Here is a 16,536-nt window from a genome sequence, read left to right on the forward strand (position 1 = left end):
GGTGAGATGGTAGTATGTTGCTAGCATTAGTAAAAATATATTATTTGGTCCAATACAGTGTTTGTACAGTTGTGGTTTACACTCAGTGCGTACTGCATTAGTACAGTCCGGTTTTAATCAATACAGTGTGGTACTGTACTAAGTGTCCTTGCGATAGGTTGTTGGTAAAGGCACGATGGTGAATGTCGTGTCGGACATCTTGAGTGCACCTAAAACCATCGAGGGTCCGCATTCTAATTATTCGAGTTCACAATTCCTTCTGGAGTCCAATCGAACAAGACGATCACATCGGCTGTACCTTTCACTGCAGGAAAGGCAAGAGGAAAGCCATTACCAACTCCTTGTCTTGCACCTGAGGTTTGTGATTCTTCGGCTGGACGTGAGGCCTCAAGAGCAGTGGCCCGAACAGGGATGCTGGGAACACAGGATAAAGGACAGAAGCTTGTTCTACTGGCAACAAATGGGTGTGCGGGTTAAGACAAACGAGGGGAACAATTTTTTTATATACAAGATCGAGGCTCGTGTAAGAGCTGACATTAATCACAAAAAGACAAACCGACACATAAAACATAAGATAAAGGGAGCAGGAGACAAGATGGGGAGAGAGGGGGAAGCACACAAGTACAACATTTGAGAGCAGGGACATCGGGAGATCTGTCGGAGGGAAAGGGCCTGGGGGGAGGAGGCACGGGAAGGGGGGTGGGAGAGGTAGAAAACGCATGGACACTGCTCGGACTTCCAGGAAAGAAGTCGAAATTTAAAAAAGTGGATCTGGGGTGAATTAACGGGGGTAGAAAAGATCAAGGGGACTAAGAGATGGTGGTGAACAGCTGTTTTAAAGACCTGGAGGGTGGAGTGGGATTGAAGAGAGTGAGGGAGTTTGTTCCAGAGGCGGGAGAAAAGAGGAATGAAAGAGTGAAGGTGAATATAGAGAGTCTTAATTTTGGCATTTTAACCATAAGAGGGTTGCAGGCAGCTCTTGTGTGACCTGTAGGAATATTTGGGGGACAGAGCACAGACAGAGCTGGGGGAGCAAGAGATTGGAACTTAGAGGTGAATAGTATTGGAGGTGAGACGAGAATTGAATGTGAGAGACTAGAAAAACTAGAATTGGAGGTGAGAGAGTGTCCAAGTCGAGAATTATACAGGCACGGGCCTGCACGCATCAGTGGGCAACGAGGCTAAGATGATCGAGCAATATGCCACCATGAATGGAAGGTGCAACATAAAAAGCAAGCGCCACACGAAGCAAGCCTCACCGAGCAGCTTCGGGTTCAGACCGTTTTGGTCAGAGTGCTTGAGCAGCTCTCGTAAAAAGGCCACGAGGTAGAGGAGCGTTGCCCGATGGCATGCTGGGAACTCGGCCACCACCTGGAGGGAGCACGAGTCATATACAGCTCAACAACCACAGTCGGGATCTTCGAGCGAAAATGTTACTAGATAACGAGGAAAGAAGCTGATATGTAGAAATTTGCAAGACTTGACGAGGAGATTGACAAAAAAGGTAAGCAGGGTTCAGTATCGTGTCGAGAGAGACGTGGCCCAAAGACAGACGGGCTGACAAACCTTCTGGCTGTTTATGTACTGTCCTGCAGCCTCCAGACAAGGCCGGTAAAAGGCCAAAGGCACCACAGGTTGAGGCAATGATTCCAGGAAGATAAGGAGCGATTCGGCAATGGAGTGGTTTTCACCAGCTGTCAATCTCCAGTCAAGGAGAGGGTTCATTCAATCAACACTGACTGTAATTAAATGTGCACTATGACGTCATTGTTGAAACGTTTTATCGATATCTAGGGCCCGTCGCCAAATGGGTGAAGACTCGTTTTAATGCACCATCTGGTATGCGTTCGATTACCACGACTACTCTCCCATGCCAACCTGCATGTTGAAAGCATGACAAGCACATGAAACCCCCTTCAACATCCGAGGGAGTCCTCAATCCTACAGACCTCCTGGGAAGGAACCCTGTAGCGAGTTAAACAAACAGCAAGCACCATCCTCATGTTTTACCAGTTTAAAAAAGAAAATGGTGGAAAAAAAAAGGAAACTTGTGAAATGAACAATTTTAAATGAGCCTAAAATTCCATGAAGGTTGAGAAAAGTGACAATACCTGAAACGACATCTGTTCAGGAGATGAAGACACAAAGTCTTGTGCACCACCACTATTTGTCATCCGCTGCACCAAATGTAGGATCAGGACTAACTTTTACAACCTATCGCACACAGAGCAGCTTGCGCATACATCACATGCCGGGATAAATGTCAAAAATATAAACGGTTTGTGCGATTTAAATCTGACATCTTGGCTTCGCGAATCATCCGACGTGCTTTGCCTTCTTATCAATGTCAAAGCGAAAACGTTCACAAGGATTTTAACGCTGGTACAACATGTTTTTATGATCGGGCAGAGCTTTTGGAGAGTGCAAAGGATACTCAGTACATCTGGAATGGTGGAGTCCAAAGCTTCCTGGATGCTTAAGAGCTGCTTGTTCATACCAGGCTGTTGGAACAGGTCTTCCTAGGTGAAAATGAAAGTCAGCAACATCAGTCAGCAAAGTGAGCAAAGTCTCACTGGCAAGCTCAGCTCCTGCACGTTAATATTCCCACCAGAGTACCTGTTCCAGTGCATGCTGGTGCAGGTGGTCAACCAGCAACCATAGCTCCTTGGGAATGGATATTGCTGGATGGTTGTCCCCGGAACTTATGGTGCGTTTCACATTTCGCCGACATGCCTGTCAGGACACTTCAGTTTCAAAAAGGTTCACACTAAAATAAAGCAAATGAATGTATGTATGTATGTATGTATGTATGTATGTATGTATATGTATGTATGTATGTATGTACAGTCACGTGAAAAAGTAAGTACACCCCATGTAAAGTTTTGACTTTTTCAACATATTTCAACATACAGCTATTTGATCTTCATTTCAACAATATTGATAGATAAAGGTGATATAATATAACAAATATCATGAAACATTTACATTTTGTTATCCATTGTGTAATTTAAATAAACATAAATGCAAATTTCGCATGTGGAAAAAGTAAGTACACCCTTGGCTCTAATAGGTGGTGTTGCCCCCTTTGGCAGAAACAACCTCAAGTAGGCGTTTCTTATAACTGTCTACCAGTCTCTCACATCGACTGGGAGAACTTTTTGCCCACTCCTCCATGCAGAATTCTTTCAGCTGTGCGATGTTTGAGGGGTTTCTTGCATGCACAGCTCGTTTCAAATCCCCCCCACAACATCTCGATGGGATTTAGATCCGTGCTTTGACTTGGCCATTCCAGAACCCTCCATTTTTCTTTTCAGCCATTCCTTGGTGGATTTACTGGTATGTTTAGGGTCATTGTCATGTTGCAATGTCCACCTTCGGTTGAGCTTCAAATTTCCGACAGATGGCCTCACATTATCCTCAAGCACCCTCTGGTGCAATGAAGAATTCATAGTGGATTCTATGCTGGTGAGCTGCCCAGGCCCTGATGCAGCAAATCTGCCCCCAAACCATAATATTTCCACCACCACGCTTTACAGTTGGTATCAGGTTCTTGTGGTCAAATGCTGTCTTTGGTTTTCGCCAAACATGTCTTCTGGTACTGTGGCCAAATAGCTCTACCTTTGACTCATCTGTCCAGAGCACATTGTTCCAGAAGTGCTGGTCTTTGCCTCGGTGTTCATTGGCAAACTTTAGTCTTGCCCTGATGTTCTTTCTGGACAGCAAAGGTTTCCTCCTGGCACACCTCCCATGTAGATCAAATTTGTGCAGCCTCTTTCCAATGGTAGACTCGTGCACTTTGACATCAACAGTGGCATGAGCTACCTGTAGGTCCCATGACATTCTGGGGTTCTTAGAGACTTCTTTCAGCATCTTGCGGTCTGCTCTCGGGCTGAACCTGCTGGGGCGGCCTGGCCTGTACAAGTTGGTAGTTGTTTGGAATCTTCTCCACTTGTAGATGATCTTCCGCACAGTCGAATGATTGATTTCAAAATTGTTTGGAGATCTTTTTAAATCCCTTCCCAGACTCGTCGGCATCTATAACCTTCTTTCTGAAGGCCTCAGAGAGCTCTTTTGATCTCGGCATGGTGACGCCGCACACTTCAACAACAAAGAGCAAACCAAACTAAATGTCTGAGGTTTAAATAAGACAGGTTCCTCCAAGATCCTCTCTAACGATGTTCTAATCATTTGCACCTGAGCTGGTGCACCTGATTCTAATTTTAGGTATTTGAAGTAGTGATAAATGTGAGGGTGTACTTACTTTTTCCACATGTGAAATTTGCATTTATGTTTATTTAAATTATACAATGGACTACAAAATGTAAATGTTTCATGGTATTTGTTATATTATATCACCTTTATCTATCAATATTGTTGAAATGAAGATCAAATAGCTGTATGTTGAAAAAGTCTAAACTTTACCTGGGGTGTACTTACTTTTTCACATGACTGTATATGTGGGAAAATTACATGCCCAGACCAGGAATATAACCCAGGTCCTCTGGAAAACTGTACCAGTGCTCTGCCATCTGAGCTATCTGGACGACCCTGACCAAGCATGCAATTTTCCCACACATATGATTGCCACTTTGATTGATTTCCCCACACACACATTCTCTTTCGGTCAATGCTTCCGGGACACCTGCTGCCAACCATAGGAGCACCAACGGCACCAAAGAGAGCGGCAATCATATGTGTGGGAAAATTGCATGCTTGGTCAGGGTTGCCCATATAGCTCAGATGGCAGAGCACTGGTACAGTTTTCCAGAGGACCTGGGTTATATTCCTGGTCTGGGCATGTAATTTTCCCATGTGTATCAATTTAATTATTTAATCCTGTTCATTAATGAAATATACATATACATATATATATATGTATGTATAGTATTTTTTTTTTATGACTACTCTGAAAGTCCATAAAAGGTCATTTGTATGTGTACATGATTATAAAGATAGGATAGCCGGTTCAATGCCCCTGATTGGTCTGATTTACTATGCAGCACCTTCTGCCAGACCTGCACCAGAATAGCAGTATTGGTTATATCTCTACAGGACATCACAAACAGACCCAGACGATCCACAAGTTAATAACCAAGCAATGACTCCACACTCTACAGCAATCCGAATCAAAACCAGCGCAAGCTTCTGTAAAGGCTGTGTTATGGGCCAAACAGACCCAAAGACCCACTGACCTCAGAGATTGGCAGCGCTGTGTGGCAAAGCCTCTCCAAGCTGGTTCCAAAGCACGATGGTTCATACTCGACCGTGACCATCACAAAATAGTCTTTCCCATCTCGGAGGTGCAGCACAAGAATAGTCTCTTTTTTCTGGTTCTTAAGTTCTTCAGTCCTATCGAGGTCTTCACCAAAAGCACGCACTACATCCTGGTTGATGTATACCTCCAGATGAACGCTTTTGGTTTCTCCTGGGGTTTTATAAAAGGTGGAAAACCCTGAAGATCGATGACAATAAATAGGTCTTCCACCTATACCCCTCTTCCCCCCCCACCCCCCCTCCCATCAAAGGGCAAGGCCTTCATGGCCTTTTAGCAGGATGTTTGATTTCTTTCTTTCTTTTTTAACTACCCTTGCAACTCTTTTCTTCCCACTGTGGTACACACATTCTAATCGACATTAACCCTTTGTCCTCCTGCTCTTCTTGTTCTGCTCTTCTGAGAGCCCCAACACCTGTATTAAAAAATTGCCTTCGTATGGTTGCTCACCACAATCAAGGTAAGCAGCGGAGGGCTCCATGCGGAGCCAGGGTGGTGCGTAGCTTGTGCCGTCAGCCGATGGCAGGAAGACAAAGACGCAAGGGACCTGCCCGCTGTTGGTGACACGCAGCTCCTGCCCGTACAAGCAACGAAAACGAACCGCAGGAAAGGCAAACTATACACCCGGGAAAAAAAAACGCCTTTTTTTAGTGACAAGATGGTAGGAAGTGAACCACAGTCAGAGTGGGACACCTCACATGACACCTTCGAAGAAAGTGTGAATTCCCAGAATAGTCCTTTGCGGGGAATATTCTCAACACACCTCTTGGCAGCTAAGTGTGATCGCCGGCAAGAAGCGGTTTTCCATTTGGTCAAGCTGCCGTATGACATCACTATAGACGGCTTTGTATTTTTTGGGATTAACAACACGTACCTGGAGAGCAAACAAAATTAGTTATTTATTTATTAATACAACCTTTCAACACCAGAAAAATCAAAAAACATAGGGGCAATACCCCTGGTGCTCACCTGGTAGAATAAACAGTATACTGCACTGACTAAAGGTATTTTAAACCAATTTCAATGGTTGCTGGAAGACAGGGCAGCATGTAGAATCATACTAACACAATCATAAAACTTCAAACAAACAAATAAAAAATACCTATTTTGGGGGGCATCCCCCCACCCCCTCCTCTCCCCCAACCCTGCATACATCCTCAGACCCCAATTTTTATAATGCATTGAACAAACATTGGTACATCATGGGCGATGAAGGTTGTGGTCAAGTTTCATCGAAATTGCGTGTGTAGTTTCTGAGAAAACAGTAAACACCTATTTTGGGGGGTGAAACCTGGATCCACTTTGACCCCGGTAAACCCCCTTAGTCCCCGATTTTTTTTCAATGCCGTGAACAAACTTTAGTCACAATACAACATATATAATTTGTGCCAAGTTTGGTCACAATCCCATCAGCGGTTTCGGAGAAGAAGTTGCAAGTGTTTACGGACGGACGGACCGACGGTCGCCTACGCTCCCCTGAACTTCGTTCCAGGTGATCGAATCACACGGGATTCTCTCATTTGGAAAATGGTGCTCTATTACTCATGGCACACATGGCACAAATGGTGATCAATCATCTCAATTTGAAGCTCTACGGCTAGTCTAGGCCTTACCGTCACCAGGAGGCTGGCGCTCACGGGTTTGTGGTCACTAGTCGTCAGGTTCATGTGGCTCCGATAGGCCAGGAGGAGGATGTTGTCACCACGCCAAAGTACTCGGTCACACCAGGCCGGCATTCGGCCTTTATCACTGCCAAGGAAACACGACGTTTGAGACAGGTTTTCCCTTCTATTTATCTTTTCAGACAGTGTATTTGCTATTTTTTTTTTTTTTTTTAATGTACATGCAGACTGGGTTTTTGCTCCTGTTTTACCAGTGAATGTTAAGCGCACAACAGGCCGCAAGCCCCCCACAGGTTCCCCAGGAAGCAATCTACTGAAAAGATGAACCTAGTCCTGTACGAGTACAAGATAGGGGGCTGGTGAACACACAGGGAACAACAAAATACTGTAACCTTGAGATGGATCAAGAGATGAGTTGGAGGTTCTTTTTATGAGCCTCGTCAGAAGCATCTGGTAAGGATAAGATCAGTAAAGGATATCGTTTACATCAAGTAAGGTTCAGACTAATTTGTGATTACAATTTAAAACATATCCAATAACACCTGGTACTTGCCTCGTCACAGGACATAACATCTCAAACATTTCTCTGATCCTGTTCATCCACACCAATGTATGAACCCCAACCTCATAAATAACCCTAAACTTAACACTAATCCTAACCCCAAACCCAAAGCTAAAACAAATGGCGGAATCGGTACTCCTTACGAGACATATTATTTGTGAGAGTGGGTACACGTGAAACACCGATGTTCACGTAGACAGTCAGCAGGCAGGTACAAGAGCGAAAGTGACTCACCTGTTGTCCCATGAACTGCTGCCCGGTGTGTACTTGTACGTTGGTGGGAAGGTGATGTTACCTTCTTTGAAATCAGAAAATACAGCCCCAGATCGCCTCTGGATGGTCAGCTGTAGATGCACACAACGCACGTGGAAGATCAAATCCACGGTACAGCCCATACCAAGACATCATCTTCACATCTACACCATAGTGAGTAGCGAGTACCTCGGCACAACACGGTTACCTTCGGGTAATCGGGGAGGGTAAAAGCAGATCAACATAGAGGAACGATGCCAATTAATTATACAAGCAGAAGTGTTCACCTGGTCATGATGAAGAAGCTGCGAAAACATCTTCTGGTTGACCAAGCTTTTTACCTCATCGATAGGTAAACCTTGAATACGGTAGTTAAGGTCCCCGAGCCACAGGGTGACACTGCAGGTAGAACAGAATGAGTGACAACACCACTGTTATGACAATATCACGACATGAGAACACTATGCACACACTGACATGGAGCTCGGAGCATCCGGCGTGCTGCCAAAGATCATTAGAAACAGAACTAGAGTTCCAATCGAATCCAGTAGATGGTGCTCCATTCCAGAGCCCAGGGCCTGGGATTGTGGGAGCAGTGGTTTAAGCCGGCTATCTGGTTGGCAATCACACGGAAGTACGTAAAGGGAAAAACTTAAATAGTACGTCGAAAGGCAGGGCGGGCGTATCAGTTTAAACGCAGCTACGTGATGCGGCCGAACCATAAGGGAAAGTGAAAACATATTTTTGGACTTGGGTAAATGAGTCGAATGAGTAAATGGGACAATGACCTCATGCAAGTGTGATGGACAAAGTGCCCTCTTTTTGTTTAAATCTGTCTAATTCACCTTGAAATATTCCGTTCAGATGGCAGACGTCAAAACACAAGGTCGCACAAGATCTGCCAGCAACCCTCTTAAGGTTAAACTGCCAAAATCAGGACTCTCTGCTCACCTTCACTCCTTCATTCCTCTTTTCTCCCGCCTCTGGAACAAACTCCCTCACTCTCTTCAATCCCACTCCTCCCTCCAGGTCTTTAAAACAGCTGTTCACCACCATCTCTTATCTTCCCCCATTCAAAACCTTGATCTTTTCTACCCCCACTAATTCACCCCAGATCCACTTTTTTGAAATACCGACTTCTTTCCTGGAAGTCCTTGCAGTGTCCATGTGGTTTTTTTTTTTAACTCTCCCACCCCCCACCCCCCTTCCCTCCCCCCAAGCCCTCTTCCACCCTCAGATCTCCCGATGTCCGTGCTTTCAAATGTTGTACTTGTGTGTTTCCCCCTCTCTCCCCATCTCTTCCCATCCCAGCAGGTGTACTAGTCCCCATCTTGTCTCCCTTCATTGCATGTTTTATGTGTCTGTGCATGTTTTCATGTTCAATGTGCTAGCTCTTACACGAGCCTCGATCTTGTATACAAAAAAAAAAACCATCACATTAATTTAAGAACTACATACATGACTCTGCGACTCAAATGAGCAATCAACATTGCAATCAATCAAAGAGAACCCGATTCCAATTAAATGGGTGGCATTTGATTAGTAATGCAATGAAAGGCTGTTAGATGGGAATACAAGAACATCAAGGATAGAAGCGTCCGGTACGGATGTCCGAGAGGTGAGTTATGGCTTTACTCGCTCTCGGAGATGGACACGGGCGGGTTATCGGGGTCGGCCGGCTGGAAGGCCATGCGCGCAGTCACATCATGGAAGTCCTGATTTCTTCGATCAACATCATCCATGTGCGCGGCCAGGTGAGCATTAACGACGCACACCGCCGTGTCATGCAGCATGAAGTGCACACCGACACCACCCTTATTGCCCTGCCACGGAGATGCATAGTGTCAAACAGACTCGCAAAAAGACAACGGGCAACAAACTGGCCGCCATTCGATCCATCGATGGCGTGACATGTAACATCCTGTTGTATTTAACATCCTGTGTTGTAACATCCGGTTGTATGCCTCACCATGCGGCCCATTAGACCGGTCCCCACGCTGTCAAACATGGTGTTGGTCACTTTCGTCTGAAGATCCTTCCTTATAAACACGAGCAGCATCATCCCCACCAGCCTCACCAACCTCACCTGCACACACGTTCGGCAAACTCGCCAGGACCGCACAGGTAGTGCTCGTGCATGCACGACGCTTCCGTGGTGCAGACACGGAGGCACGCACTCATGATTCGATTCCCTTATTACATCCATGTTTAATATTGCATTTCATTTGTAATTTCTCTATTTCCTCAAACACCTTGGGATAGCAGAATAGCTTGGAGGTAGCATACTCACCTCTATTGTTTCACCTTGCATGGATTCCTTACGTAAGATTCCACCACAAACTGTCACCCTTTTTTATTATGTGCATCAGAGTATGCTGTCATCTCAACGTCTAACACTGACTTGTGCACGTCAAAGATACCATAATAGTTTAAACAAGTCAGGAGATGACGATGGTTCACGAGCGAGCGGTATTCAATGACAAAGGACGGACTGTAACCGAAACAGGCCTGGACTGTTAGGTTGGGGGCCCACGTGGCAGGTGTCGGCCCCCGACATGCGGTGTACATGCCTATTTAGAAAGGGCCCCAATGCGCTGCGTGCGCAGGCCTTTAAGAGCCAGCTGTACGTAATTGTGTGTGGTGCTGGCCTGGAAATATCAAAACGAAGGTTACTGACCTTGAAATGAGATAGAAAATAATGTATAATCAGTTATGAGGTTAGTTAGCTCCACCATACCGAAAATTCGGTTCGATTCCGACAACTTTGAAAATTTGACCTTTGTGACCTTCAAAGGTCAAAGATTCTGAAATTTGTTGGAAAACTTGTATTTCATGATGTACAGTCATGTGAAAAAGTAAGTACACCCCATGTAAAGTTTTGACTTTATCAACATATTTCAACATACAGCTATTTGATCTTCATTTCAACAATATTGATAGATAAAGGTGATATAATATAACAAATATCATGAAACATTTACATTTTGTAGTCCATTGTATAATTTAAATAAACATAAATGCAAATTTCGCATGTGGAAAAAGTAAGTACACCCTTGGCTCTAATAGGTGGTGTTGCCCCAAGTAGTAATAGGTGGCAGAAACAACCTCAAGTAGGCGTTTCTTATAACTGTCTACCAGTCTCTGACGTCGACTGCGAGAAATTTTTTCCCACTCCTCCATGCAGAATTCTTTCAGCTGTGCGATGTTTGAGGGGTTTCTTGCATGCACAGCTCGTTTCAAATCCCCCCACAACATCTCGATAGGATTTAGATCCGGGCTTTGACTTGGCCATTCCAGAACCCTCAATTTCTTTCTTTTCAGCCATTCCTTGGTGGATTTACTGGTTTGTTTAGGGTCATTGTCATGTTGCAAGGTCCACCTTCGTTTGAGCTTCAACTTTCCGACAGAGGGCCTCACATTATCCTTAAGCACCCTCTGGTACAATGAAGAATTCATAGTGGATTCTATGATGGTGAGCTGCCCAGGCCCTGATGCAGCAATGCTGCCCCAAACCATAATATTTCCACCACCATGCTTTACAGTTGGTATCAGGTTCTTGTGGTCAAATGCTGTCTTTGGTTTTTGCCAAACATGTCTTCTGGTACTGTGGCCAAATATCTCTACCTTTGACTCATCTGTCCAGAGCACATTGTTCCAGAAGTGCTGGTCTTTGCCTAGGTGTTCATTGGCAAACTTTAGTCTTGCCCTGATGTTCTTTCTGGACAGCGAAGGTTTCCACCTGGCACACCTCCCATGTAGATCAAATTTGTGCAGCCTCTTTCTAATGGTAGACTCGTGCACTTGGACATCAACAGTGGCAAGAGCTACCTGTAGGTCCCGTGATGACATTCTGGGGTTCTTAGATTCTTCTTTCAGCATCTTGCGGTCTGCTCTCGGGCAGAACCTGCTGGGGCGGCCTGGCCTGAACAAGTTGGCAGTTGTTTGGAATCCTCTCCACTTGTAGATGATCTTCTGGACAGTCGAATGATTGATTTCAAATTGTTTGGAGATCTTTTGAAATCCCTTCCCAGACTCGTAGGCATCTATAAGCCTTATTTCTGAAGGCCTCAGAGAGCTCTTCTGATCTCGGCATGGTGACGCCACACACTTCAACAACAAAGAGCAAACCAAACTAAATGTCTGAGGTTTGAATAAGACAGGTTCCTCCAAGATCCTCTCTAACGATGTTCTAATCATTTGCACCTGAGCTGGTGCACCTGATTCTAATTTTATGTATTTGAAGAAGTGATAAATGTGGGGGTGTACTTACTTTTTCCACATTCGAAATTTGCATTTACGTTTATTTAAATAATACAATGGACTACAAAATGTAAATGTTTCATGATATTTGTTATATTATATCACCTTTATCTATCAATATTGTTGAAATGAAGATCAAATAGCTGTATGTTGAAATATGTTGAAAAAGTCAAAACTTTACATGGGGTGTACTTACTTTTTCACGTGACTGTATGTGATAATATAAGATCATGTACGACATTTCACCCTATCAGGAAGCGAACAATGTAATAAAACCATCAAAAATCGACTTTTCTAAATTTAGTGACCTTGTGACCTTGACGCGAAAATGAAAAATCGAGCTCCGTGGGGCTAGACACATGACATTGGCCTAACCAAATACCGAAACCCCTGTCAGATTCCACCAAACCCTTCGGAGAAGATGTAGCTTGAACTCAATTACCCCCTAAAAAGACATCTTTTTCGGGCGTGGCTCCGCCCATAATGGGCGCAATACGCCCACTCTAGGCAGGACACAACGAGATCATGATATCAACCTCCCACCCAAGTTTCATCAAGATCGGATGATATCATCGGGTAGTTATGCTGCGGACAGACAGACAGACAGATGCACACACATGACGAATATAGTGGTCACTCTGTTTGATAGCTCGTAAACCAAAAAACAAAAGTCGAGCCATTTTATGCCAGTACTCAGGCCAAGTTCTAAAATCCTACCTCCTGCTTATTTGGACAAGGTGAAGATATAATAATGTTGGATTGAAGATGTTTTTAAAAGGTGAATAAAAACTTGCTTTTCTCCTCTATTTTCCTTTCAGCCTTTTTTAGGGCAAACTTCAACAATAAAAAGACAAAGGGGGGACATTGTAATGTGACCCTACAGCAAAATAATGCTTCACTGATGGGGAATAAAATCGAGCCGGAGAAACTGAGGACAAAATTGGTGAATCTGTGATGGGAAAATGAATGAATGATCGTTTTGAGGCCATTTTTCCCCGCTAAAGCGGGGGTTGGCCTTGCGGGCCCCATGACATGCATGACAAACATGGTTCCCTGTTTGAGGCAATGTTTTTATGGCCGGATGCCCTTCCTGACGCCAACCCTTGGTCGCCTCTTACGATGTGCAGGGATACGGTGCACCTATTCTAAACCGGGGTACACACCGGGAAAATAATGCAACACCCGATGGGAATTAAACAAAAAACACCCCACAACACAAAAACATCCCATGACCCAAAAACACTCCACGACTCCAAAACACCCCACGACCCAAAAACACACCATGACTCCAAAATACCCAACTACACAAAACACCCCATAACCTAAAAACACCCTACTACATAAAAACACCCCACAACACAAAAATATCCGACCACACAAAAAGACCCCACAACACAAAAACACCCCATAACCTAAAAACACCCTACTACATAAAAACACCCCACAACACAAAAATATCCGACCACACAAAAAGACCCCACAACACAAAAACACCCCACAACACAAAAACACCCGACCACCCAAAAACACCCCTCTACACAAAACACTCCTCCACATAAAAAACATCTTTATCATACAAAAACACCCCACGACACAAAACCACCCTGACATACAAAAGCATACCACCACACACACAAAAACACCCTACCACACAAAAACACCCCACGACACAAAACACCCCATAACCTAAAAACACCCGACTACATAAAAACACCCGACCACCCAAAAACACCCCTCTACACAAAACACTCCTCCACATAAAAAAACATCTTATCATACAAAAACACCCCACAACACAAAACCACCCTGACATACAAAAGCATACCACCACACACACAAAAAAACCCTACCACACAAAAACGTATCAATACACATTACACAAGACACCGTACCACACAAAAATACCCGATCACAGAAAAACACCCCACAACACAAAACCACCCTAACATACAAAAGCATACCACCACACACACAAAAATACCCGATCACACAAAAACGTATCAATACACAAGACACCGTACCACACAAAAATACCCGATCACATAAAAACGTATCAATACACATTACACAAGACACCGTACCACACAAAAATACCCGATCACATAAAAACACCCCACTACACAAAAACACTCTGCTACATAAAAACATCCCACCAAAAAGGAAAACTTTCACTCGAATGAGCCTGGATCGACTTCCAACAAAAACAAATGAAAGGGCAAAATCACTCGAATGGTATCAGATAAAACAGTCGATGCGTTTAGTTTACTCACACGTCCATAAGTTGCGAGCGGATGCAATCCACTGGAAATCGCAGTAAGCCACTCCTTCTCCCGAAATGACTCTTGAAATAAAAATGCCTCCTTACTCAAGTCCACCTCCTGAAAGCTGCAATCCGGTCAAGATCCCAAAAAAAAAATCAAAGGTCAAACAACAGACACGTCAAAGAACACACATAAATCGACAGTGGCCTGATAATTTTCCAAAACAAAGAACGTTCCACACCATGTGTTACGTTCTCCAGAGAACGAAGAAAGGTCACACCTCTTCACCCAAACAGCGAGAGGTCGCGCCTCTTCACCTAAACAGCGAGAGGTCGCGCCTCTTCACCCAAACAGCGAGAGGTCGCGCCTCTTCACCCAAACAGCGAGAGGTCGCGCCTCTTCACCTAAACAGCGAGAGGTCGCGCCTCTTCACCCAAACAGCGAGAGGTCGCACCTCTTCACCCAAACAGCGAGAGGTCGCGCCTCTTCACCCAAACAGCGAGAGGTCGCGCCTCATCACCCAAACAGCGAGAGGTCGCGCCTCTTCACCCAAACAGCGAGAGGTCGCGCCTCTTCACCCAAACAGCGAGAGGTCGCGCCTCATCACCCAAACAGCGAGAGGTCGCGCCTCATCACCCAAACAGCGAGAGGTCGCGCCTCTTCACCCAAACAGCGAGAGGTCGCGCCTCTTCACCCAAACAGCGAGAGGTCGCGCCTCTTCACCCAAACAGCGAGAGGTCGCGCCTCTTCACCCAAACAGCGAGAGGTCGCGCCTCTTCACCCAAACAGCGAGGTCGCGCCTCTTCACCCAAACAGCGAGAGGTCGCGCCTCTTCACCCAAACAGCGAGAGGTCGCGCCTCTTCACCCAAACAGCGAGAGGTCGCGCCTCTTCACCCAAACAGCGAGAGGTCGCGCCTCTCCACCCAAACAGCGAGAGGTCGCGCCTCTCCACCCAAACAGCGAGAGGTCGCGCCTCTCCACCAAAACAGCGAGAGGTCACGCCTCTCCACCCAAACAGCGAGAGGTCGCGCCTCTCCACCCAAACAGCGAGAGGTCGCGCCTCTCCACCCAAACAGCGAGAGGTCGCGCCTCTTCACCCAAACAGCGAGAGGTCGCGCCTCTCCACCCAAACAGCAAGAGGTCGCGCCTCTCCACCCAAACAGCGAGAGGTCGCGCCTCTTCACCCAAACAGCGAGAGGTCGCGCCTCTCCACCCAAACAGCAAGAGGTCGCGCCTCTCCACCCAAACAGCGAGAGGTCGCGCCTCTCCACCCAAACAGCGAGAGGTCGCGCCTCTCCACCCAAACAGCGAGAGGTCGCGCCTCTCCACCCAAACAGCGAGAGGTCGTGCCTCTCCACCCAAACAGCGAGAGGTCGCGCCTCTTCACCCAAACAGCGACAGGTTGCGCCTCTTCACCGAAACAGCAAACCAGTTTGACCTTGAATTGACCTTTGACCTCAAAAATGGTTGGTTACCCAATTTGCAAATCGTGTTCAGCTTTCAAATAAATGGGATGAAAAATGACGGTTTTAGAAATTTTAACCTCAGGAATTGACCTTTTACCTTCAACCTCAAAAATCAATATGCTTCTCAGTTGTGACTACCCCTTCAACTTGGTAAAGTTTCACGATGATCGGTTTAGAATTGTGACCTGTAGGCGAGTGACAAACAGGCAGACAGACAGACAGACAAACAGACAGAATAACAAGTGCAACCGACCAATACACTTGAAAAATCTTCTGTTATGCAAGTAACAGAAACAGCAAGATACCAAGTATTGAATACACGTTTATATTTGAATGCAATGGGTACAATATAAACTATGGGTATTTTTTAAAGTCATCTGCAAGTAATATCTTGAAACATTTATAATGCTAAAGACATTAAAACAGCAGATTTATCTAATTAAGTAGCAGAGTTATTGAACAAACAGCTTATCGGCTACTTTTATCCAGGAATAAAGTTTAACACAAGTTATAATTATCCGGGTTTCCAGCATACAACTCCTGCGTTTATACCTCTCCCAACCCCCTCCCCCCCCTTTCTCATGCCTCGTCCCCCCAAGCCCTCTCCCTCCCACAGATCTCCCGATGTCCCTGTTCTCTGCTGTCGTACTTGTGTGCTTCCCTCTCTCCCCCCAATATTGTCTCCTACTCCCTTTATTGTATGTTTTGTGTGTCGGTTTTTTTTGTTTGTTTTTCGTGATTAACGTTTAGCTCTTACACGAGTCTTACACGAGCCGATCTGCACCCCGAATAACACTGGCAGAGCACCCATTGTACTCCACCAGGTGGAAAACCCAGTGG

The 16,536-nt window shown here is 45.3% G+C and overlaps 1 protein-coding gene across 3 annotated transcripts in view; it reads right to left on the reverse strand.

Moving 5' to 3' along the window:
- Nucleotides 1-16,536, reverse strand: part of LOC137439553 (inositol polyphosphate 5-phosphatase OCRL) — a 64,939-nt gene continuing 48,403 nt past the window's right edge. For 2 of the 3 annotated variants that reach the window (XM_078768073.1, XM_078768075.1), the window contains exons 7-20: nucleotides 14,239-14,353; nucleotides 9,678-9,794; nucleotides 9,344-9,531; nucleotides 7,996-8,107; nucleotides 7,691-7,800; nucleotides 6,886-7,021; nucleotides 6,036-6,146; nucleotides 5,723-5,888; nucleotides 5,193-5,425; nucleotides 2,617-2,733; nucleotides 2,435-2,519; nucleotides 1,567-1,694; nucleotides 1,260-1,371; nucleotides 1-414 (exon numbers count right to left, since the gene is read on the reverse strand). In XM_078768073.1, coding sequence (XP_078624199.1) covers nucleotides 302-414; nucleotides 1,260-1,371; nucleotides 1,567-1,694; nucleotides 2,435-2,519; nucleotides 2,617-2,733; nucleotides 5,193-5,425; nucleotides 5,723-5,888; nucleotides 6,036-6,146; nucleotides 6,886-7,021; nucleotides 7,691-7,800; nucleotides 7,996-8,107; nucleotides 9,344-9,531; nucleotides 9,678-9,794; nucleotides 14,239-14,353 — 1,843 coding nt within the window. In that variant the 3' untranslated portion in view covers nucleotides 1-301. The remainder of the gene's footprint in view (nucleotides 415-1,259; nucleotides 1,372-1,566; nucleotides 1,695-2,434; nucleotides 2,520-2,616; nucleotides 2,734-5,192; nucleotides 5,426-5,722; nucleotides 5,889-6,035; nucleotides 6,147-6,885; nucleotides 7,022-7,690; nucleotides 7,801-7,995; nucleotides 8,108-9,343; nucleotides 9,532-9,677; nucleotides 9,795-14,238; nucleotides 14,354-16,536) is intronic. The other variant, XM_078768074.1, reaches the window with a different exon arrangement.

Source organism: Myxine glutinosa, chromosome 14 (genome assembly GCF_964187855.1).
Source record: "Myxine glutinosa chromosome 14, kmMyxGlut1.1, whole genome shotgun sequence".
Classification (NCBI taxonomy): Eukaryota; Metazoa; Chordata; class Myxini; order Myxiniformes; family Myxinidae; genus Myxine; species Myxine glutinosa.